The 25,318-nt window shown below is 45.9% G+C and overlaps 2 protein-coding genes across 4 annotated transcripts in view; one reads left to right on the top strand and one right to left on the bottom strand.

Moving 5' to 3' along the window:
• The window catches only part of MTCL1 (microtubule crosslinking factor 1), a 128,414-nt gene that overhangs the window by 32,831 nt on the left and 70,265 nt on the right, over positions 1–25,318 (top strand). The gene's annotated exons all lie outside the window — the stretch shown is intronic.
• Positions 103–471, bottom strand: LOC102986087 (60S ribosomal protein L35a-like). Its single transcript, XM_055080306.1, has one exon. It carries the CDS (start codon positions 415–417, stop codon positions 103–105), a length of 315 nt encoding a protein of 104 aa, XP_054936281.1. The 5' UTR covers positions 418–471.

The raw sequence follows: 25,318 nt of genomic DNA, 5'->3' as shown, positions 1-25,318 counted from the left end.
GAACCCTGTTCCCCTGCATCGGCAGGCGGACTCTCAACCACTGCGCCACCAGGGAAGCCCTATCTACTTTTCAATAAGTTTAAGTCCTTGAAGGGTATAGCGTCACACGGATTCTGTGTCCAGTGGCCTTAGCGGAAGGTTGCTTCCAAATTTGGCGTGAACCATGCCACTGCTTCCATGAGTGCGAGTTATCTTTCCCCAGATTACTCTGGTTTTAGGTTTTCCACCAGGAGTTACTGTGTTGTTCTTTGCTTTGTACATATAAGCACATCTCTCGCCTAGATAGAATTCAGTTTCATCTCGACCATATACACCTTCAGTTTTCAGGAGAGCTGTGTGCTCCCTCTGGTCCCATAGACCCTGCTTATAGTCAGCAAAAATGGCCTTGGACCACAGCCTTCCAGACATATTTGTCATTTTAGAAGTCCTGTTCCCAGCAGGCTGGAGCACGCATTCTTGGAGGTCAGGGGACCAGCACTGTCGGTCCCATATCTCCTCCATTCTGTCTTCCCTGTTGCTGGATTCCATAGAAATCATTAGCTGGTGGAGCCTCGGAGCCACACTGGTGCCTCGATGAGGCATATAGCCGAGCCTACCCCACTTACTTGCCCCCAGAGTTTCATATACCATTAAATGATTATCACAGTAAGTTTAGTAAACATGCATCACCTCATATAAATACAAAATTAAAGAAATCAAAAAAAATATTTTTTCTTCTGATGAGAACTCTTAGGATTTACTCAGAACAAATGTCCTATGTGTGGATTTCTTCTTATTTATTATCCACCTTGGGACTTGCAATGTGTTTTCATTTCTTATTGATTGTGGTGGCCCAGCCTGTCTAGCTCGGTATGTTTGCTGATGTCTGGGTCCAATTTCCCGGCAGTGTCTGGCAGGCATAGCTGATGACGCAGAGACTGGTAGCTGAAGGTCTCAGTCGGAGCTTCTGGAAGTGAAGATCTGTGACCCCGAAATACAGGCTCTCTGAGGCAGCCACTGTGTAAATCTTACTGGAGTGCATTGGTCTAAAAGAATAAATATATTTCACTTTTCTTATTTCACCTCTAATGTTCTTCATGAAATAACAGTTTTAGTCAATTTCACAGTCAACAGCATTTCCCTCCAAAAACGTTTTGCCTGGTCTCCCTTTCCCATACTGGAGGACTTTCCTTTCTGTCTGTAGCTATTCACTGGAGCCACCACTGCCATCCAACTAAAAAGCTTAGGAACCCTCTGCTCTGAGCTCACTAGTGCAGTTTTTAAAAGATAATTTTATGCATTAACCATTTGCTAGAGGGCAATATTGTCATTCGAGCCAAGTTACTCTATATACTAATAAGTCTTTGCATTTATGGGTCTTACAGATGTATTTTTGTCCCCAGTTTAAAGTAGGAAACTGAAAGAGCGAGCGAGTAGGCGATTTTGGTTTTCTCTTGCAAAGTTATTTTTTATAGGTGCTCTTTTTAAATTTATTTTTTAATTGAAGTATAGTTGATTTACAGTGTTGTGTTAGTTTCAGGTGTACAGCAAAATGATTTAGTTTTATATATATACATACATGTGTGTATGTATATATATGTATATTTTTCAGATTCTTTCCAATTATAGGTTAAAAAATAATGCAAAAAAAAAATAATAATAATAATGCATATAGTTCCCTGTGCTATACAGTAGGTCCTTGTTGGTTATCTATTTTAAATATAGTAGTGTGTATTGGTTAATCCCAACCTCCTAATTTATCCCTCCCAGTCCTTTCCCCTTTGGTAACCATGAGTTTTCTATGTCTGTGGGTCTATTTCTGTTTTGTATATATGTTCATTTGTATGTTTTTTTTTTTAGATTCCGCATATAAGCAATATCATATGATATTTGTCTTTGCCTGGCTAACTTCACTTAGTATGATAATGTCTAGGTCCATCCATGTTGCTGGAAATGGCATTATTTTAGTCTTTTTTATGACTGAGTAATATTCCATTGTATATGTATATACAGCACATTTTCTTTATCCATTCATCTGTTGATGGACACTTAGCTTGCTTCCATTTCCTGGCTATTGCAAATAGTGCTGCAGTGAACATTGGGGTGCATGTATCTTTTCGAATTACGGTTTTCTCTGGATATATGCCCAGGAGTGGGATTGCTGGATCATATGGTAGCTCTATTTTAGTTTTTTAAGGAACCTTCATACTGTTCTCCACAGTGGCTGCACCAATTTACATTCCCACCAACAGTGTAGGAGGGTTCCCTTTTCTCCATACCCTCTCCAGCATTTATTATCTGTGGACTTATTGATGATGGCCATTCTGACCGGTGTGGGGTGGTACCTCATTGTAGTTTTGGTTTGCATTTCTCTAATACGTAGCAGTGTTGAGCATCTTTTCATGTACCTTTTGGCCATCTCTATGTCTTCTTTGGAGAAATGTCTATTTAGGTCTTCTGCCCGCTTTTTGATTGGGTTGTTGGTGTTTTGATATTGAGCTGTATGAGCTGTTTTTATATTTTGGAGATTAATCCCTTGTTGGTCACATCATTTGCAAATATTTTCTCCCATTCTGTAGGTTGTCTTTTCATTTTCTTTGTAAACCAGTTTCCTTTGCTGTGCAAAAGCTTTTAAGCTTAATTAGGTCCCATTTGTTTATTTCTGTTTTTATTTCTGCTACTCTAGGAGGCAGATCCAAAAAGATGTTGCTGTGATTTATGTCAAAAGTGTTCTGTTTTCCTCTAGGAGTTGTATAGCATCCAGTGTTACATTTAGGTCTTTAATCCATCTTGAGTTTATTTTGTGTATGGTGTTAGGGAGTGTTCTAATTTCATTCTTTTACATACAGCTGTCCAGTTCTCCCGGCACTATAGGTACTCGTAATGCAAAGCCCCGTGGGTTGATAGCATGATTTTTGAGGAGCCAGTCTTTAATATTTGGAGACAAGTTGGCCAGTAAACACAAATAATTAGAAAACTACCTTGGGAGATTTGGGAAATCTAGCGGACCATTTGCAGAGAATGAAGGCATGGTGTTTCGTTTGCTTTTGGAACGGAAACTAGAGCTGCCTCTTGTGAGCTTGCCCTGCAGCACCCCGCCCCCGAACACGTTCTGCCCAAGAGCTGCCTTTTCAAGTCAGGTTGGACTGACCTGGTCCGTGGATGAGTAGAACACGGCGCTTTGAGAGTTGGGAGGGAAGCTCACCAACTCCTTCTTGGCCAACTTCTACCCTGCCTGGCTCTTGCCGCTACAGCGTATCCGCAGACCAGGCTCCACGGAGCGAGAAATCACAGAAGAAAACCTCAGCACCAGGTGCTGTGTTGGAGGGAGGGTCCAGTTAACTCGTGGAAGACACCGCAGAAGCCTGGAACTGGTGGGTTTCAGTGCTTGTCATGCGCATCTGAGAAAACATCCCTGACACGTGGGAGCTAAGGGGTGGGGGCAACACTAAGGGGTGGCAGAGGGCTGCTACCGGGAGGCAGGCTCCCCGGCAGGACTGGGGTGTGTGCACAGTAGGGGAGAGGCAGTGACCGAGGGCTGCCTGCCAGGAGCATGAACGTACCTTCCTGTAGAAATCCCTCTGCGTATCTGTGGCGTCTCTAAGAGATCCTACGCTGCCTGGGATGTTTCTTCCCTTGTTATTAAGGACGCATGTTCCAGAGATGCACGACAGCATCTGTCAGAGAGGTCAGAGTAATTCAAGAACGGACTAGAGCATTGTTTATCTTGGTGAAGTCTGGTCAGGGAGGGCTGTGTGTGCACGTGGATGTGCTGGACGGAGGGTCGCCCCTGACGGCTGTGATTGTAAAGAGGAGCGGGGAGTAACGTAGCTCGTCTCTGGGTTATTAAAACAACCATCTCCATGGAAAACAACCGAGCATCTCCCGGAGCCTGTTCTGCTGAGCGAGTTTGGAGGCGAATGTGTCCTAGTAATTGGTTAGTAAAGAAATAGTTGTACGTTGCTCTTTTATTCACTCATCTCCATCTGGCTTGTTTTTTCCATTAACCAAAGTCCAGTCTTTAGAGCTCTCTTACTGCGTTCAGGGAAGCGGAAACCTGCTCAAGTATGAGAAATCCTTAACAAATAAGATAATGGCCATTTCGAGATAGTGCTTCATGCTTGGGGTTTATTTGCACCTTTCAGCCCCTGTGAGGGGAACTGTTTCATCACCCCCATGGGACAGATGCCCCCGAGCCCAAGGAGATGAAGGCGTGTAACCTAAGACAGCTCTTTGCAAGAGCCTTGTGGCTGCGGAGAGTGAGCTTGCTCAGGGCAGGGACTGTGGCTGTCATTGTGTCCTGAGTGCCAAGGTGGTGCCTGGGCCAGAAGTTGCTCTGATATTTGGTCAGTGAAGTTAAAAATGGAGCATCAAGTGCCAACTGAGTGGTCTTCTCATCGCACGCCTCATGCGGGAGGATACTTGCTTTTGGCGAACGTTTCGAAGCGGGATGAGTGGAAGCTTGGAGGGTCGTGGGGTTTTTGTTGTGAAACCTCGGTCAGGTCTGCAAAAATGATACGGGTGCTGATGGCAAACCGCACAACCTAGAAAAGACTGCGGGATGGGAAATGTCAGTGGAATAACAGCTAAATAGAAAACTGCAGGAGACGAGAGGACAAGGCCCGATGCACCCACCGTCCAGGAAGGGCGTGAGGGAAGTAAGCAAACAAATGGTTTACTCTCGACTCATGCGGTAGGAACGCGCACATCAGTTAGCGGGTGCCGTAAACTGCGATGCGCTTGCTGCCGGGAGTTCATTCTCTGTGCTCATCACATCAGGTTAATGGAGAGTTAAATGGCTCTTGAAACAGGCTGGCTGGAGGAGCTGGGAGCCGGGTCCTGTGTCCCGGGGCCTGACCGCGCTCTTCAGGGGAGGCTCCCTCGCCCCTGCTCCGAGCTGCTTCCATTGCTGCCTGTCCGGCTCCCCCCTGGGGGGGCTGCAGCAGAAGTAAGTCACTCGCTGGCTAAAATGAAGGTTTTTCAGGACTGTGTTCCTTTCTGGAGGCTCTAGGAGAGGATCCATTTCCTTGTCCTTTCCAGCCCCCAGGCACATCCTCATTTCTGGGCTCAAACCCTCTTCCTGCATCTTCAGATCCAGCAATGGCAGGATTCTCTCTCCTGCTTCCATTTCCAAGGACCCTGATGACATGGAGCCCACTGGGATAACTCAGGAGGGTCTCCCTATTTCAAGGTCAGCTGATTAGCAACTGTAATTACCCTTTGGCATATGGCATCATGCAGTCGCAGGTTCCATGGATTAAGGAAGCGGGCCTTTGGGGGAGGAGGGAATTGTTCTGCCTACCACAGCAGGGAAGGAAACAAGTTTAGAGCTGGTGAGGCTAGAGCTCATTTATTCCTTCCTGCAATTTCAGAGTTGGGAAATTGAGGCCTGGGGCGTAACATTTATTATGCACCACTGGGTATTAAATGCTTCCAATGCTTGTCTAATCTTCACGACCACCCTTTGAAGTGGGCATTTTTATGTTCCCACTTTAATGATAAGAAAACCGAGGCTCACGGCTGACAAGCCTGCCCTCTGTCAGCCTGCCCTGTGTCACAGAGCCAGTAAGTGGCAGAGCTGAGAATCTCACACCTCCAGGTGTCAGAGGGCCCAGCCCATCCATACCCTTCCTACCACACACCACATGCTGGGTGGGTGTAGTTCCCTAACAGATCTCTGGCTTCCTGCCTCTGGAGTTCTTTTTCCGTTATACCATTCTGCCAGCTCACATTTTCCTCCAGTGATGGAGCAATAATACATTTTCCAGAAGTTCCTTTATCAAGGAAGATTGCAGTATCATTGGTATTTCAAGCCTTTTAAACTTTTGTAACTCCTGATTGCCTTCTCTAAGGGGCACCATGTTTTTCTCATCCCCTAGGAGCATGATTTTTTATTGTATTGATAAATTGCCCCGTTCAAACATATCAGAAGATTTACGTGGAAATTCTAAGATGAGAACTTCACCTGGCCCCCATTCCTCTCCCTACCTCCTGCTGTTTCTTGGGACTGAATCCTGTATTTCTTTTATTGTCTTTGGCACATTCCTTCTGTCTGTTTTGTTTTTTCTTTAACAAGCTTGGATACTTTTAAAAAGAATGTATGAACTCCGACGTGTGCATGACCCATTTGAACCCTGGTGTAATATCTGTCAGGTTCTGTGAAAAGCTACAGCAGCCCCTTTGTCAAAGACCAGGGCCCTCACATATTGTTTTCTGTTCCTTTTAATCTTTGTAAGGCTCTGGGCTGGGCTGCACTGAAAATCTGAAGAGGCCCTCATTCCCCCACCCAGCCCCATAGGTTCCCTAGTTCTGACGCCTGTGCAGGGCCCAGAACAGGGCAGCCAACCCCACAGAAGTTGTCCAGCCATGGTCTTCGGTCTCCGCTAATCCCATGATCCACAAGGGGATAAGAGCTGGGGAGAGGTCTGGGCTGCTCACAAAGGATCCAGAGGGACAAGGTCACCTCCTAATATGTGAGAGGGTTTGAGATTTGGAGTGTCTCAGTCGTAAACTAAACTCATTATCTTTTGCAAATGCTATTTTTAAAAAACATTACAAACTATATTATACAGAAAAATAATGTATTAAAAATATGTGTACATATATATGTCTACATACATGTATATATATTACATATATATAAAATTTAAAGAAGAAAGTAAAAAATACTCATCTTAGGCAGTAGAATGTTACCAGTTTGTTTGACAATCCATGTAAGTTAATCTGTCACCCTCAGGTCAACATTATCTTGAATTCTCTTTTTTTCCTTTTCATTATAGTTTGCCAACTGTTTGTATCCCAAAGAAGTATATTGTTTATTTCTTCTAATTTTTATTTTATATTGAAGTATAGTTAGTTGATTAACAGTGTTGTATTAGTTTCAGGTGTACAGCAAAGTGATTCAGTTATACATACACATGTATCTATTCTTTTTCAAATTCTTTTCCCATTTCGGTTGCTACAGAATATTGAGCAGAGTTCCCTGTGCTATACAGTAAGTCCTTCTTGGTTATCTATTTGAAATATAGCAGTGTGTATATGTCAGTCCCAAACTCCCAATTTATCCCTCCACCACACCTTTCCCCTTTGGTAACCATAAGTTTGTTTTCTAACTCTGTGAGTCTATTTCTGTTTTGTAACTAAGTTCATTTATATCATTTTTTTAAGATTCTGCATATAAGCGATATCATATGATATTTGTCTTTCTCTGTTTGACTTCACTTAGTATGATAATCTCTAGGTCCTTCTATGTTGCTGCAAATGGCATTATTTTATTCTTGTTATGGCTGAGTAGTATTCCATTGTCTATATGTACCACATCTTCTTTATCCATTCCTCTGTTGATGGAGATTTAAGTTGCTTCCATGTCTTGGCTACTGTAATAAATAGTGGTGCAATGAACACTGGGGTGCATGTATCTTTTCGAATTATGGTTTTCTCCAGATATATGCCCAGGAGTGGGATTGCTGGATCATATCTTAGTCCTATTTTTAGTTTTTTAAGGAACCTCTCTACTGTTTTCCATAGTGGCTGTATCAATTTACATTCCCACCAACAGTGTAGGAGGGTTCCCTTTTCTCCACACCCTCTCCAGCATTTACTGTTTGTAGACTTTTTAATGGCCATTCTGAGTGGTGTGAGGTGATATCTCATTGTAGTTTTGATTTGCATTTCTCTAATAATTAGTGATATTGAGCATCATGTTGCAATGTTGGCATTTTCACGTGCCTCTTGGGCATCTGTATGTCTTTGGAGAAATGTCTATGTAGGTCTTCTGCCCATTTTGTTTATTTATTTATTTATTATTTTATTTTTTTTATTTTTTTTTGCGGTTCGTGGGCCTCTCAACGGCTCCGGACGCGCAGGCTCAGAGGCCATGGCTCACGGGCCTAGCCGCTCCGCGGCATGTGGGATCTTCCCAGACCGGGTCACGAACCCGTGTCCCCTGCATCGGCAGGCGGACTCTTAACCACTGCGCCACCAGGGAAGCCCCTTCTGCCCATTTTTTGATTGGGTTTTCTTTTGATGTTGAGCTGCATGAGCTGTTCGTAAATTTTGGAGACTAATCCCTTGTCAGTCACGTCGTTTGCAAACATGTTCTCCCATTCTGAGTGTTGTCTTTTCATTTTGTTCATGGTTTTCTTTGTTGTGCAAAAGCTTTTTAGTTTAATTAGGTCCCATCTGTTTATTTTTGTTTTTATTTCCATAACTCTAGGAGACAGATCAAAAAATGTATTGCTGCAATTTATGTCAGAGTGTTCTTTCTGTGTTTTCCTCTAAGAGTTGTATAGTATCAGGTCTTACATTTAGGTCTTTAATCCATTTGTAGTTTATTTTTGTGTTTAGTGTTAAAGAATGTTCTAATTTCATTCTTTTACATGCAGCTGTCCAGTTCTCCCAGCGCCATTTATTGAAGAGACTGTCTTTTCTCATTGTCTAGCCTTGCCTCCTTGGTCATAGATTGATTGACCACAGGTGTATGGGTTTATTTCTGGGCTTTCTATCCTGTTCCATTGATCTATATTTCTGTTTTTGTGCCAGTACCATAGTGTTTTGATGACTGTAGCTTTGTAGTATAGTCTGAAGTCTGGGAGCCTGATTCCTCCAGCTCCATTTTTAAAGATTGCTTTGGCTACTTGGGGTCTTTTGTGTCTCCATACAAATGAAAAATTTTTTTGTTCTAGTTCTGTGAAAAATGCCATTGGTAATTTGATAGGTATTGCACTGAATCTGTAGAGTGCCTTGGGTAGTATAGTCATTTTGACAGTATTGATTCTTCTAATCCAAGAACATGGTATATCTTTCCATCTGTTTGTGTCATCTTTGATTTCTTTCATCACTGTCTTAATAGTTTTCAGAGTACAGGCCTTTGCCTCCTTAGGTAGGTTTATTCCTAGGTATTTTATTCTTTTTGATGCAGTGGTAAATGGGAGTGTTTCTTTAATTCTCTTTCTGATCTTTCATTGTTAGTGTATAGGAATGCAAGAGATTGCTGTGTATTAATTTTGTACCCTGAAACTTTACCAAATTCACTGACAAGCTCTAGCAGTTTTTTGGTAGCATCTTTAGGATTCCCTATGTATAGTATCATGTCATCTGCAAACAGTGACAGTTTTACTTCTTTTCCAGTTTGGATTCCTTTTATTTCTTTGATTGCCATGGCTAGGACTTCCAAAGGTATGTTTAATAAAAGTGGTGAGAGTGGACATCCTTGTCTTGTTCCTGATCTTAGAGGAAATGCTTTCAGCTTTTCATCATTGAGTATGATGTTAACTGTGGGTATGTCATGTATGTTGAGGTATGTTCCCTCTAAGCCCACTTTCTGGAGAGTTTTGATCATAAATGGGTGTTGAATTTTTTCAAAAGCCTTTTCTGCATCTACTGAGTTGATCATATGCTTTTATTCTTCAGTTTGTTGATGTGGTGTGTCACACTGATTGATTTGCAGATATTGAAAAATCCGTGCATCCCTGGGATAAATCCCACTTGATCGTGGTGTATGATCCTTTTAATGTGCTGCTGGATTCAGTTTGCTAGTATCATGTTGAGGATTTTTGCATCTATGTTCATCAGTGATATTGGCCTGTAATTTTCTTTTTTTGTTGTATCTTTGTCTGGTTTTGGTATCAGGGTGATGGTGGCCTCATAGAATGAGTTTGCGAGTGTTCCTTCCTCTGCAATTTTTTGGAATAGTTTCAGAAGGATAAGTGTTAACTCTTCTCTAAATGTTTGGTAGAATTTGCCTGTGAAGCCATCTGGTCCTGGACTTCTGTTGGTTGGGAGTTTTTGGGTTTTTTTTTCTTTTTACCCGTTTGGGAAATTTGATATTCTAAACTAGGTAACTCCAAATTTAAACATGCCGGCTTTTTCATAAATTTTTGTACATTCCACTTGCAGTTACATATAAACTTAGATATTAGTGATATTTGTAAAAATAAAAGGGAAGGCTTTTGCCAACTTTTAAAAAAGTTTGTTTATTTATTTATTATTAGTCATCCATTTTATACACATCAGTGTATATATGTCAATCCCAGTCTCCCAATTCATCCCACCACCACCACCACCCCACCACCGTTTTCCCCTTGGTGTCCATACGTTCTCTACATCTGTGTCTCAGTTTCTGCTCTGCAAACTGGTTCATCTGTACCGTTTTCTAGGTTCCACATATATGCGTTAATATACAATATTTGTTTTTCTCTTTCTGACTTACTTCACTCTGGTTGGGAGTGTTTTAATCACAATTTCAGTTTCATTGCTTGTGACTGGTCTGTTCATATTTTCTATTTCTTCCCGGTTCAGTCTTGGGAGATTGTACCTTTCTAAGAATTTTTTCATTTCTTCTAGGTTGTCTATTTTATTACCATATAGCTACTTGCAGTAGTCTCTTATGATCCTTTGTGTTTCTGTAGTGTCTGTTATAAGTTCTCGTTGTTCATTTCTAATTTTATTGAATTGAGCCCTCTCCCTTTTTTTTCTTGATGAGTCTGGCTAAAGGTTTATCAATTTTGTTTTTCTTTTCAAAGAACTGGCTTTTAGTTTCATTGATCTTTTCTATTTTATTTATCTCTATTTCATTTATTTCTGCTCTGATCTTTGATTTCTTTCCTTCTACTAACTTTGGGTTTGGTTTGTTCTTTCTCTAGTGCTTTAGGTGTAAGGTTACGTTGTTGATTTGAGGTTTTTCGTGTTTCCTGAGGTATATTGTTTAGTTTTATTTTTGAATAAGCAATGGAATGGAGTCATACTGTAGAAAGTCTTCTGTGACATATTATATCGCTGGATGATACAGTTTTGATATTCATCCATGCTATTTGAGTCCTCTCCCTCGTTTTCATGATGAGTCTGGCTAATGGTTTATCAATTTTGTTTTTCTTTTCAAAGAACTGGCTTTTAGTTTCATTGATCTTTTCTATTTTATTTATCTCTATTTCATTTATTTCTGCTCTGATCTTTGATTTCTTTCCTTCTACTAACTTTGGGTTTGGTTTGTTCTTTCTCTAGTGCTTTAGGTGTAAGGTTACGTTGTTGATTTGAGGTTTTTCGTGTTTCCTGAGGTATATTGTTTAGTTTTATTTTTGAATAAGCAATGGAATGGAGTCATACTGTAGAAAGTCTTCTGTGACATATCGCTGGATGATACAGTTTTGATATTCATCCATGCTGATGCAGGTAGCTGTAGTTTATTCATTGTCACTGCTCTTTGTTACGGGCACTGTCTGGATTTCTCCTCTTGTCTTTTGGGTTGTTTGGTTGCTTCCATCTCATTATTATAAAACCGTGTTTCTGGTTATTATATAACCATGTCATAAAAACATGCCTCGCCATCTCCCGGTTCCTGTGTGTCGTAACTTCTCCAATGTATATTCCTAAGAGGAGGTGTGCTGGGCTATAGGATGTGTACGTGTTCAATTTATGTTATTTTTATTATTTAAAAATTGGGGCAAAATATACATAACATTTACCATTTTGACCATTTTTTGGTGTACAGTTTAGTGACATTAAGTTCATTCACATTATTGTGCTACCATCACCAACATCCATCTCCAGAGCATTTTTTCATCTTACAAAACTGAAACTCTGTACCCTTTAAACACTAATTTCCTATTCTCCCTCCTTCCAAGCCCTTAGCAACCACCATTCTACTTTCTGTGTCTATGAATTTGGCTACTCTAGATACCTCATATAAGTGGAATCATGCAATATTTGTCCTTTTATGACTGGCTTATTTTTCTTAGCATGATGTCCTTGAGGTTCATGCATGTTATAACACATGTTGGCATTTCCTTCCTTGTTAAAGGTAAATAATATTCTGTTGTGTGTATTGACCACATTTTGTTTACCCATTAATCTGTCAGACACTTGGGTTGCTTTCACCTCTTGGCTCTTGTGAACAATATTGCTATGAACATGGGTGTACAAATATCTCTTCAAGTCCTACTTTCAATTCTTTTGGGGTACATACCCAGAAGTGGAATTGCTGGATCAGATGGTAATTCTATTTTTAATGTTTTGAGGGACCTCTGTTCTTTTCCACAATGGCTGAACTCTTTTACATTCCATCAGCTATGCACAAGGAGTTCCAGTTTATCCACATCCTCACCAACACTTGTTATTTTCTAATTTTTTCACAGCATCCATCCTAATGGGTGTTCAAAGGTATCTCATGGTGGTTTTGACCTGCGTTTCCGTAATGACTAGTGATGCTGAGCATCTTTTCATGTGCCTATTGGCCATCTGTGTCTCTTCTTTGGACAAATGTCTATTTAAGTCCTTTGCATATGTTCCATTTTACTAAGAAATGCCAAATCGTTTATCAAAGTGGTTGTAACAGCTTATACCTAACCAGCAATTTATGAAAATTTCATTATGCATATCTGTGCCAACTCTTGTATGGTCAGACTTTTTGCCATCTGCTGAATGAAATGATATATCCTTATGGTTTTAGCTTGCAGATGCTATAAAGTGTCATCTTCTGGTTTGTGATGTATCGTTCTCATTTTTTTGGGTAATATCTTTTGATGAACAGAAGTTTAAATTTTAATGTGGTTAAATTGATCAGCCTTTTCCTTTATGGCACATGCTCCCAGGTCATGAACATATTTTCCTATAATTTTTTTTATAGGTTTGCCAACTTTCACAATTAGGTTCTTCACCCAAGTAGGATTTAGCTGTGAGGTAGGGTGTGAGTGGAGCTTTTCTCATTTCCCCAGGTGGATGACCCATTGAATTGTTTCTTAGAGCAGTCTGCCCATTATCGGGGACCTTTTGCAAACTGTACACCCCCTTCCCCCTATTCTGACAAGTGAATCCTGGAGTGTGTGTGTGTGTGTGTGTGTGTGTGTGTGTGTGTGTGTGTGTGTTTGTGAAAAAACACCCAGTGGGCTCGGACCTGCTCTTGCCTGGGAACCGCTGCCACGAGGGGGAATATGTCACCTGTTGACGGGCTGCTGGAGTGTATTAGTAGAGTGGTCTGTTAGTCACGTGTCTTCAGCTCTGTTCAGAGCTAACCGGCTGCCCTCTCAGGGTTGGACCTGGAACCTTGTATTATATACTTTTACATGTCTGTGTTCTGAAGAAATGAAGAGGGTTTATTGGCAACTTTATCACAGGTAACATGAGGCGCATGTAAGGATGCAGCATGCTGTGCGTAGCCAAAGGGGTGATGGCACTGGTTTTCCCACCTGGCAGATGTTTTCTTGACCTGTCCCCCCGACGTCCTCCCTGGAGATGTTTCCTAGGGGGCCAGCGTCTTCTTTTTTAATCGGGGTCGTTCCTGCCTCCCTCCCTAGGCAGGTGGTCATGAGGACTTGGGAGGCGTGTCTAGGTTGCCTAGGGGATACAGCCACGGCTGTCACTGCTGTTAACGGCATTGTTATTCTGGGCCAGGGTGAGGGGCATGATGGGGGGCGTCCCGTGCAATTCCAATCCACAAAACCCTGGAGATGCTAAAGTGGGTGCTCCCCCACATGATTCCTTGTCCTCTTTGGAGTAAAATAAGGTTGGGGGTAAATCAGTGGTCTTCCTTCTCGTGAGGAGGTCTCTCTCCCAAGGTGCTTTTAGGAGTTGCTGGCACCTCCCCGCCGCTACACTTGCTCACCATCCCCCCACCCCTGGAGAGCTGAGTCCTCACTGTGGCCGAGCCCAGAGCTCCTGGAGCGATGGATGTGGGTTATTGATGCGGGATGATTAAACAGATAATTATCTCATGATATCTGGTTGTAATGAATAAATACCTGAGGATTGGGTGTGCCTACAATGGGATTTTTTTTTTTAATTGGACTGACCTCTCTGGGCTTCCCATGGGAAAACTCTGTCCTTAAGAGACTTAAAACGCCAAGTTCACTGTAAATGCAAAAAAAGGGGGGTGTTCTGTTCTCAGAGAAAGCAGACAGTAGCTGAATGGACAGGGAGCCAGTTGCAGGTTTAGCTTGGGAATCTGGCTAAACTTGCAGGTTCGCTTCTCTCCATGACAACTGTTGCCTAGGGGCCCACTGATGATCACAGTGGTCATTCTTCCCGAGTGTCCTGCGATGGCCTGGCTCGTCCCAGTGGAAATCTGAGAGGATGCTCAGCTTTCTGGAGTGACTATGTCCACAGCCTTAGACCTTCCCTGGCGGGTCCCCAGGTGCTCCCAATCCACACGGGTACCAGGGACCCCTGGGCTGCCATCACAAAGTGCCACAAACTGGGTGTTGGCTTAAAAACCAGAAGTTTATTCTCTCCCAGTTGTGGAGTCTAGAATCGAGGTGTCACAGGGCCACACCGTCTCTGCAGGCTCTGGCGGGGGCTGGGGGTGTCTGTCCAGGCCTCTCTGCCCTTCTGCTCCCGGGCTCCCTGGCTTCAGCTGCCTAACTGCCGTCTCTGCCTCCGTCCTCACAAAGACATCTTCCCCTGTGCGTCTGCGCCCCACAAGCTGTTCTCTTTCTCTCCCTTCCTCTCTCTCTCTGTGTCTCTCTGACTCTGCTCCTCTAACGAGGACACCAGTCACGCTGGATTAGGACCCACCCTCCTCCAGGTGATCGCATCTTACCTCAGTGACATCTGCAAAGACCCCGTTTCCAGTTAAGGGTACATGCACAGGTACAGGGGTTAGGATTGACCAGATCTATTTATTTATTTATTTGGTTGCGCCGGGTCTTAGCTGCGGAAGGTGGGCTCCATAGTTGCGGCATGTGGGATCTAGTTCCCTGACCAGGGATTGAACCCGGGCCCCCCTGCACTGGGGGCACAGAGTCTTAACCACTGCACCACCAGGGAAGTCCCACTGAGCAGATCTTTCTGGGACTCTTAGTTGCGACATGATGTGGGATCTAGTTCCCTGACCAGGGATTGAACCCGGGCCCCCCTGCACTGGGGGCACAGAGTCTTAACCACTGCACCACCAGGGAAGTCCCACTGAGCAGATCTTTCTGGGGGACACAGTTCACCCCACAGCACTGGACGCCCAGAGATGGAGAGAAAGCCCCCGGAAACTCTCGTGGGAATGTGACATCCACACGCAGGGTCAGCGGGCTTGCATGTTCCGTTTCTTCTCTTGGGGTCAGCGGGCTTGCATGTTCCGTTTCTTCTCTTGGTAATTCATTTTACTGTACTTCTCAAACTGGAGGGGTCGCCTGAGCAGGGCTGTCTGGCCCTGTCCTCACCGCCTCCCCCCAAGTCCCTCATGCTGGGGTCCCCTGAGAGAGGCCTCCGGCGGGGGTCAGGACAGCTGGCTGGACGTCACCTCAGCTCCCCTTCGTCACTTCTGTGTCGTGGTGGGTCCACTAGTCCTCAGTTCCCAAAGCCAAACCCTCAGAACAGCCCTTGGCCGCCCTCTCTGCGGGCCCAGCGGGCCCAGTCAGCTTCCTCCACCGCAGGGTCTCCTGGTCCTGCCCCTTCGGGTCCGGCCTCTATTGCAGGGGTCCCATCCCCCCCTCGGCCCTGCCCTCCAACCAGTTCTGCACAGTCTCTCCCGGGCCCAGCAATCCCTGGGCACTGGCTTTCTGGTGGATGAAGTAAACTCCTTAGCCAGGCATCAGGAAGCCCCTTCCACCCTTGTCTTCCACCCCATCCATCCCCAGGAGCCCTGGTGACCGCCCAGGCCACGTGCCATACACCTGCTCCTGCCTCCAGGCTGCAGCCCTCTGGTCGGCTGCCCCTGCAGGGCCCTCTCCCCCCCAGTCCCTGGTGCTGAGGCTCCCGGATCCCTGAAGAACCCTCTGGAAGTGAGTGCTCCCCCCTGGGAGCTCCAGCACGCATCACACACTGCCCTGTTTTGTTCTTGTTTGGGTGTGCATCTGGACATCTCTGCTGGACCCTAAGCTCCTTGAAGGCAGGCACTGTCTTAGGCGTTTTTATCTCCATCATAGTGGAGTTTGATTTCACATGTAGTCAAACTCAAAGGACTATTTGCTGAATGAATGAATATCTGTGCAAACTAAAGCTGAGCAGCTGAGGCCACTCTGGTGAAGGTGAGGGCCCCTGGCACGTGCATCCCGACGCAGGCAGGTGGAGCCCCTCCCCCGCTGAGAATGCAGGGCCATCATGCATCATCACTACATTAGCCGTTGGCTCCAACACACTAAGTTGCTAAAAATAATTTTTTTTAACTATAAACATTTCTACCTAAGTCCCTTAAAACTCCCCATGTTTTCTGCTTTTTATTGACAGTGAAATGTTTTATGACTTTGGTACAATACATATAATGAGCCAGGTAAACTCCCACTTGGCGAAAATACTAAACAAAAATTTCGACAAGCTTAGAGAAACTAAATATTTATAACCAAGAGAAAGAAAACGAAAATAGTTGATGGCAACTTATTTAATGACAGGATGAATGAAAATTCAGAGCTACAGAAAAATGTCACTGACTCACGTTTTCAGATGCTAGGGTGTGAGATATATACCATATATAAGATATAGCTATGTGTAACATATGTATTTCTGTTGGAACCATGGAAATTGAAGGATCAGAACAGATTCTTCAGAATTTCTTTTACGTTAGCTCAGGGTCAGCCACCTCTGTGTTTTGGGGTGGAATCACTGGACCGAGGGTGAGATGTTGGTGAGGGAACTACTTGGTTTGTAAACTAGGATGGACACCAGATCCTTGTATCTTCCAACCTGAGGTCATAGGTGGTCACAGCTGCTTCTCAGGGGCTGTCAGTGACCTAAGGGGTTCTGTCTTTTCAAAGCACTTTCGTGCACAAGGACAAAAGTGTCCTCTGGTAGCACCACCAGCACATGACACCACCATCGCAGTGTCAGGCCTCATCTCTACTTTTAGTCCTGTTATAAATGGAGACCCAGGGCTCGCCTTGGGTGACCTCAGGAGACAGTCGGCCACTTACCTTATTTGTTTGGCAGCAGTAAAAGGTGGGGTTTTTGATCAACCAGCAGCATTTTTGATTTCTGAGCCTTTCTTCCTTGTGCAGTATCCCCAAACTCATTTCATAAAGGCATCGAAAAGCAATTAGAAAATAACAGCTGCTCTGCGGCACACTGGCCACAGTTACCCAGCCTCCGGCCTTGGCCTTGGCAGTGATGGGATCGTTTCAGAGTGGGACGTGCTGGAATGAGAGGGAGGGGTCGGAACGCCTGAGCGGGGCCTCAGGCCGTGCAGCGTGACCGCCCTGGGGGCACAGGGTGGGGTATGGCCGGGTTGAGCTAGCCAAGGGCAGACCACATGAGACGCGTGTCCGGCTCGGATTGTTGGGTGCTCTTCTGATGGCAGTGGAGCGCCCCAGGAGGGCTTTAAAAGGTGAGTGACACGATTAGAATTGCCTCTTTGGGAGATGACCAGCAGGAGAGTGAAGCCGGAAGAGAAAGGCCAGTTTGGAAGCTGTTGCAACAGTCTAAACGGGAAACACCAGCCTGGACCGAGGCAGGTGCAGCAGTGACGGGTTTGAGCTCGTAAAAGCTGTGCCACCTGCTAAAACCCATGAGAACAGCACCTCCCACTGTAGTGGCACCAGCTTCAGCGTACAGTGCCGGAGAGCCCAGGGTCTGTTCCCCTGTCACTTCCTAACCATGTGTCTCAGGCAGATTGCTTAATTATTAAACTTCAGCATCTGCAAGTGTAAAGTAGGCTTGTCCCTACCTCAAACGCTTATTCTGGCATTTAAGTGAGATAAAGCTTTGCTCCAAGAGGAGGTCTGGGCTAACATAAGATGATATTTTGAATTCGTTGTTGTTAATCTGTGAGAATAGTAATGTTGTCAGCCGGTTGGCCGTGTGAGACTGCCACGGCCGGACCAGCCGGGACAGAGCCCAGACCCGGGGGCTGGGCACCCAGTGCCCAGTACCCAGCACCGCAGGAGCTGTTGCCTGGCTGGCTGGGCGAGGAAGGAAATTTCTGTCTTATCGGATGGAGGGCAGGGAGCAACTATAAGAGAATGGCCCAGCTCTTCCTTGGGGTTGCAAACCTGGACCCCAAATGCATGCATCCGGAGGGACGCTGCTCTGCCACAGGCTTGAGAACAGTTTCTCTCAGCTTGGGAGGAGTCGTAGCAAGATTATTGAAATGCTTTTTGAGTGCATGGCAGTTATAATCAGATTATTCATCTGACTTGAGGGAGTTCTTGGTTTATTAAAGTGCCTTTTCTTCATTACAGTTTAGCGACTTGCCAGTAGAAGTTTATTTTAGGGAGTCACAAGATAGGCATCTGTGGGTTTGCTGGGGTTGAGGCCTGCGGAGCTGCCTTCTGTGTGTTGATGTATTTATTGGACCAGCATCGGGAGAGAGTCACCGGAGAGGGCGGGGGGAGTAGCTGCGGGTCGGGGGGGGACGCAGTGGGGGGTGGGGGGAGTGGGGCGGTGCCACCTCACCGCGCGTGCGCAACTCCGAGGGTCCCTCCCCGGCCTCCACGCGGGGAAGATGCGGTGCGCGGAGCTCTGGGCACCGGACCCCAAAGCAGAACAAGTACGTGTGGACAGGTGACTGTGCCTCTTCATGCTCCACGTGCACCCCTCTCCGCAGTCGGGTTGTGTGTGTCTGGATTCCACTGAGAAGAAAATATTTGTTCAAAAGAGATTTGTAAGGCTCACTTTGCCACCGACCTTGCGCTTTGACTTGAACGTTTATAAGGAATTTTAACATGTTTGGACATAGCTTGTGTGTGTTCTGTCAAAAGCAGGCTCCAGAAGAGTATTCCACCAGGCGCTTGGTTCTCTGTTTTAAGTTTTGTGTGAGGAGACATTAAACACGTCTCTTTCAATGACCACCCAGGAGTGTAACGTGATATTTTATCTGTGTTTCTGGGGATGCGAGCGATGCCTTTACTACCGTTCTGGGTTGTGCTCAAAAGGTGGCCATCCCAGCCCTTCCAGAACAGGTTGGTGGTGTTTTGGAACAAGATCATTTAAATTTTGTGCTGTAATTTCTCACTGGGATGCTGTTTTTGACACATTGCCCATACGTCAACACTAAAAACAAGTGCTTTTTGTTCTTGGGGAGGGGTTTGCTCCTTGCCCTTCAACAGCCAAAGAGACACGGGCAAACTTTTCTCATTGTTTTGAATCCCGCATATCCAGTGCAGGAAGGGCAGGTGTAAGGGTGAGATACAGGGGGGTCTGCAGGAAGGGCAGGTGTAGGGGTGAAAATGCAGGAAGGGCAGGTGAGGTCCGCCGCTGCCCACAGAGGAGCCGCTGCTTTTTGAGAGGGGACATCACAATAAAAAAACAGTTCTATCTTGGTTGTCATGTTGCAGATGAGGTTAAATTAGAAACGCTTGGCGTTGGGACAGGTGAAGTTGATGATATTGTCTCTGGAAAGTTGTTTCATTAACCTGGGCGTAAGGTGTTGAAGACCTAGCTTAGGGTAGTGATGCTGGCAATGAGGGGGACTGATACATATGGCGGGGGTATCTTGAAAGGGGGTCTGTTGATGAATTGATAAGATGGAACAGAAGAGAAGAGGTTGTGAGGACTCCAGTGCTTTGAATCTGGGACATTTTGATGGCAAATGGGGAGGGCTGATTTGGGGTGAAGAGGCTGAGGTCAGGGTTGGCTTATAGAATGAGAAAATCAAACATCATCTAATGTTTTAAGTGAGAACAGCTAAATAATGTTATTTTGAGGATGTGTAAATTTCATTACTCTGTAAGAATCATCTGCATATTAGAAGTACTGGATAGTAGTTTTGCAGACTGTTAAACTTTTTTTTTTTCTAACATTAAAGCTTCCACATACTAGTTGCATAATAACGGAAAGAGAGCTGACAGTTGATAACTTCAATAGAAAAAACATTTTTTTAAGTTTTATAGTTGTCTCTAGCAACTGTGACTTGTTTTTTTCAGGTTTATTTGGAGGAAAGTTTAAGAAAGGCCAGGTCTGGCTCTTTGTCTCAGAGAAAACCACACAGAAGAGCAGATGAAACAAAGAGTGAAAATATGTCTATAGTCTTAGATGCACTGTAGTTTTTAGGCCAGATGCAGAGTGCTTCTAAGGTTCTGGGGGTAACTGTTTAAAAATCTTACTGGCTACTTCCCCACTTTTTAAACCCAGTAGAATGTTATTGAAAAGTATTGTCGCAGGGGAGTTCTAGAAATAATGATCATTGATCCTAGGCACTCCTCAAGGATGGTGGAGCTGCTTTGGGGGTGCAGGCGCCCTCTTGCCAGACACATAGGCTGTTGCAGGACCACATGGCTCCTGCCCTGCAAGAGGGATGAGCGGGGGAGGGTTTGCCCAGAAACCATAGGAGAGGCAGAAGCACTGGGCCATGAGAAGCCTCAGGGATTGCAGAGGGCGAACTTGGGCACTACTGCCATACCTACCGTGCCCGTTCTGATCTGTTTCTGCAGGGAGCCAGGGTGGAACTGAGGCAAGGCAGAGGCTGGCTGCACTTGAACTCTTACTCTCTGGGTCCCTAGGCCAGGAAACCGGTTGGCATAGCAGAGCCAGGGAGCCCTCAGAGGGGGATGAGAGGAGAAGCGGTGAGGCCAAACCCCCAGTCAGGCAGTAGGGTCCCCTGGCTGGGCTGATGGCGTCACCGACGGGCAACCTCGTGCACGCTCGGAACTGCACGTGGAGGAGCCCAGGGTGGGCAAGGCGGTTTTCACCAACAGTTCAAATCCCTTTTTAAAGGATCAGATGCTAAATTCTCTTGTAGGCATGACCTTTGAATCTAGTGGTTTCCCTTTCATTCAAATATAAAGTCCATAGGCAACACGCAATCGTTATTTGAAATAAAGATATTGACAGACATGGGATTTGATACAAGCCAACAAGCTAGCCTGTTAGTGTTCCAGGGATACTGATGTGAGACTCTGGAGTCAGAAACAGAGGACTTTATTACTCAGGGCATAGCAGGCAGTATCACCGGTCAGGTCCCCAAGTCTAGGGAGTAGGACCCAATGGGCCCAGATGGATGCTGCACTCACAGTGGGTTTGTGTCTCTGCTGAGGAACTGAGCTGCAACGACCCACTATTTCTATTTTATTTTATTTTATTTTATTTTTTTTGTGGTACGCGGGCCTCTCACTGTTGTGGCCTCTCCCGTTGCGGAGCACAGGCTCCGGACACACAGGCTCAGCGGCCATGGCTCACGGGCCCAGCTGCTCCGCGGCATGTGGGATCTTCCCGGACCGGGGGCACGAACCCGTGTCCCCTGCATCGGCAGGCGGACTCTCAACCACTGCGCCACCAGGGAAGCCCCGACCCACTATTTCATAGCACACGGTAGGCAAGCCTGCTCTCTGTTGCAGAGGGAGATGTTACCGAATCCCTCAGGTTTGCTTCCTGCAAACACAGTGCTGAAAAGTGGTCCAGATATGTATAGACTGGCCCGAGCCTTGCATCTATGGCACACCCAACAAAATGTGTAGGTATGTGAGAGGCCCACAGATACCATCTCCTAATGATATAAAAATATAAATATCATGATGTTATAGGTGAAATTCTGGGAAGAGTGTTAAAAATTTGTCTGTTTAATAAAGGACCGTTTCACAGCATGTAATTTGGGTATATATTTCAAATTTAAAATATATATGCTTATTTCAAACTATTTGAAAATCCTATTTTTCCTGCAGACTGTGTTATAAACAACTGCTTGAAAAATGTTCTCCCCTCCCTCTCTTACTCTCACCTTTATTTTTAAACAATCACGTATAAAATATCCGCTGCGTGCACAGCATTCTACCAGGTGCCGTTGGGCATACGGAGGAAGTGGGTGATTCAGTCCTAGCCCTTGGTTTTATGACATATTAGGATGATGAGGCAGACTTCCGTGAAGCAGCCAAAATAAATCTATCAGGTGCTTGATAATGCAATACCAATGATGCCAGAGAAAAGTGAACCAAATTATTTTGTACGATTTCCATCAAGAGTGGTTACATACTTTTTATTTTTTATTTATTTTATTATTTTTTGTTTGTTTGTGGTACGCGGGCCTCTCACTGTTGTGGCCCCTCCCGCTGCGGAGCACAGGCTCCGGACGCGCAGGCTCAGCGGCCACGGCTCACGGGCCCAGCCGCTCCGCGGCATGTGGGATCCTCCCGGACCGGGGCACGAGCCCGTGTCCCCTGCGTCGGCAGGCGGACTCTCAACCACTGCGCCACCAGGGAAGCCCCCGTACTTTTTATTTTTTATTTATTTTTATTTTATTTATTTATTTTTGGCTGCATTGGGTCTTTGTTGCTGCACGCGGGCTTTCTCTAGGCGCAGCGAGCCGGGGCTCCTCTTTGTTGTGGTGTGTGGGCTTCTCACTGTGGTGGCTTCTCTTGTTGTGGAGCACAGACTCTAGGTGCACAGCTTTCAGTAGTTGAGGCACATGGGCTCAGTAGTTGTGGCTCGCGGGCTTAGTTGCTCCGTGGCCTGTGGGATCTTCCTGGACTAGGGCTTGAACCCGTGTCGCCTGCACCGGCAGGCGGATTCTTAACCACTGCGCCACCAGGGAAGCCCCGGTTCCATATTTTTTAATCGGTCTGCGCTGCCGTAGCCATAGGCACCGTGGTTCCTAACAGCTATAGGGCAGGTGCGTGCAGTTCTGCAACATATCTGCTACCTGATAGTGTCACCCGACTCTCCTCTCTCTGTCTGGTGTGCTCTCTTGTTCTCTGTCTCTGTCTCCCAGGCATGAAGCATAGGAGTATCCGTGGGAAAGGGGTTTAGTTCCTCAGGCTTTCTGGTGGGAGGAAATTGCTTGCGGGTGGAACTCACACATCAGAAAATGTTCCCAAGGCCACACTGGCTCTTTGGTCCTTTTCACACGACAGTGTCAGAGCCGCCTGGCTGGGAGCAGCTGGCTTGACCAGGAGGGGGTCAGCCGGCACTGAAGCTGAAATCACTGAAATCATTACTTTAGAGTCTCTGGGAACCTGTGACGTAGATATGCTACATAACGACGTAGCACCTTTGAGTCAGGCCAAGCACATCCGTGCCACGGGCTCGCTCCCCACCTCCACTCTGGGGGGCGTCCACCCACGGGACGGCGTGGCCCAGGGCCTTGCCTGAGGTCATACAACTAGCGACAGGACAAGGTCCAGGACTCAGGCTCTCTGATGCTAAGGTCCCAAGTGCTTTTTGGCTGTTATTGTTGTTTTGTAAACCAGGATTTATTTGAGATGAAAACTACCATATCAGTGCAAAAAAATGGTATGTCCTCGATGCTGTCCCCTCATTGAGCCTAAGTTTAGTCAGTGGTGGGGGACGATGGTGACACAGCATGCACAGGTGCCGTTTCTTATGAGGGCGCGATGACCCGGCAAGGCTTCCTTTCTGCCAGGGACACTCCAAGGGCATCACGCAGCCGTGTCCTTGCCTCCCATGGGACCGACTCTGTCCCAGAAAATCCTCTGGAAGCCACTGCAGCTTCTTAGGATTCCAGGACATCTCTCCGGGGCCCCCAAGACAACCTGCCCTATTTTGTGAAGGGTCAGGACTATTTTTAGTGTCCAGGCCCCCTCTGAGAGAACATAGTCCTGTGAGGTCACAGGGAGCCATGTGTGGAGCAGGCTGGATTGGGTGTTCGTACAGCAAGTTACAACACATCACACAAGTGTGATTACGCTCATCTGTTGTGCTGGGCTTGTATTCAGTGTTAGAACCAGCAGGCGTGGAGTGAGGGCCGTAGGCTCTGTCCTGGGAGCCGGGTGCCTGAGCTTTAGCACACGAGGCTGTGGTCTCTTGGGCCCTCGTCTCTTTCCATTACAAAACAGTGTGGGATTTCAGCCCTCTCCAGCCATGAAGAATTGAGTGTAGCAAAGGCAAGAGATTCAACTTCTCACTCGAGTTTCAGGACTATTGAAGGAGGGAGGAAGGCAAACTTTTTGGATATAAAAAATTTACAGACTTTACAAGGGAGGGAGAAGATAGAGTGTGAAAGAGGAGAAGGGGGTCTTTACCTGGAATTCAGGTGTTGTCAGCTTTAAGCACCTAGATCATGGTCACAAACCGCAGAGTGCTTAAAAAATGCTCCGAAGCCCAAAGGCGCTGTCATGAATGCCAAGAGATGCATCTGGCGGGCGAGGTCTCCTCCTGGAGACCTTCTCCCTGATATTGGCTGGATTTTACCTGCTTGCGCTCGTCCGGTCCCCCAGCCCCTAATCAGTTGATACCAGCCGGTCAGCTGGAGTCAGGCAAAGGCTCCACTGATGTCCTAATGACCAGTGAGGGGGCAGCTCTGGCCCCGGGCACAGTCAGCCAGAGAGCCCGTGGCAGAGCCCACGAGGCTGGCAGTGGGGTTCCAGACAGGACGACGGGTTGACCTGTATCCTGTAAACCCCTTTAAGGAGGCAGGGGGCGTGGAGACCTGTGTCCAGGTGGAGTTCAAGTGTTACCGCTCTTGGGGGTCAGTCAGAAGCGATGAGGAGGGTCTGGGAGGTCATAGTGGCTCCGGAACAGGAAGGGTTAAGGCTCCACATTCTAACCCATGTCCCGGTGCAGAAGCACATCTGTGGCGAACACAAAGGTATATTCGGAGATGCACGTGTAGAAAAAGGAGGTCATTTGTGGTTTTGAAATGGTTTGTGAGGATCTGATTCTGACACCAATTCCAACGTGTGAGCCCCCCAACCGCACCACCAAGGAATTAACTCAGTTCTGTCTACCTGGAGGTGACGTCTGATTTCACAGGTTAAGGGCTCAGCCCCGCCTTCAGATGCCAGTCACAAGTCCAGGTGGTTACCTGTGCTTCTGATGGACCAGCTATAGATGGAGTTTCCCACGACCCCCTTCTTTCAGTTTGATTAATTTGCTCGAGTGGCTCACCGAACTCGAACATTCTACTCCCTACAATACCCGTTTATTAGAAAAGGATGTAACTCACGAACAGCCAGGGAAGAGGTGCACAGGGCGGGGCATGAGGAAGGGAATCACAGCCTCCGTGCTCTGTCCAGGCCCCACTCTCCCTGAATCTCCACACGTTCCCCAACCCGGAAGCTCTCCGAACCCCATCCTTTTGGGGGTTTATGGAGGTTTCATTACGTAGGCACGACCGTGATTAAGTCATTGCCATTGGCAGTTGATTCGATCTGCAGCCTCTGTCCCCTCCCCAGAGGTCAGAGAACGGGGACTGAAAGTGTCCCCATCGCCTAATCACATGATTGGTTCCTCTGGCAACCAGCCCCCATCCTTAGGTCCAAAAGTCACCTCATTAACAAACTCAGGGTGCTTGACAGGCATTTATTAGGAAAATCAAGACACCTTTATTGCTCTCATCACTTAGGAAATTCCAAGGGTTTTTGGAGCTTCGTGCCAGAAAGAGCAAATATCAGTGAAGACCAAATATATATTCCTAATTATAACATCACAGTATCACAGTGGAATATTGTCTTCTAATGAAGGTGCTCTGGTAAAGTGTCATAGTTCTTTAAAAGCAATATGTTTTTTTGTTTTTTGTTTTTTTTTTTTTTTTTTTTTT

This window comes from Physeter macrocephalus, chromosome 19 (assembly GCF_002837175.3).
Source record: "Physeter macrocephalus isolate SW-GA chromosome 19, ASM283717v5, whole genome shotgun sequence".
NCBI lineage: Eukaryota > Metazoa > Chordata > Mammalia > Artiodactyla > Physeteridae > Physeter > Physeter macrocephalus.
Note: the sequence above shows the minus strand (reverse complement) of the source record. Positions and strands in the feature narration are given on the sequence as shown.

Coding starts and splice junctions, on each gene's coding strand:
- LOC102986087 (XM_055080306.1), bottom strand. CDS start 417: ATGACAAATATGTCTGGAAGGCTGTGGTCCAAGGCCATTTTTGCTGAC.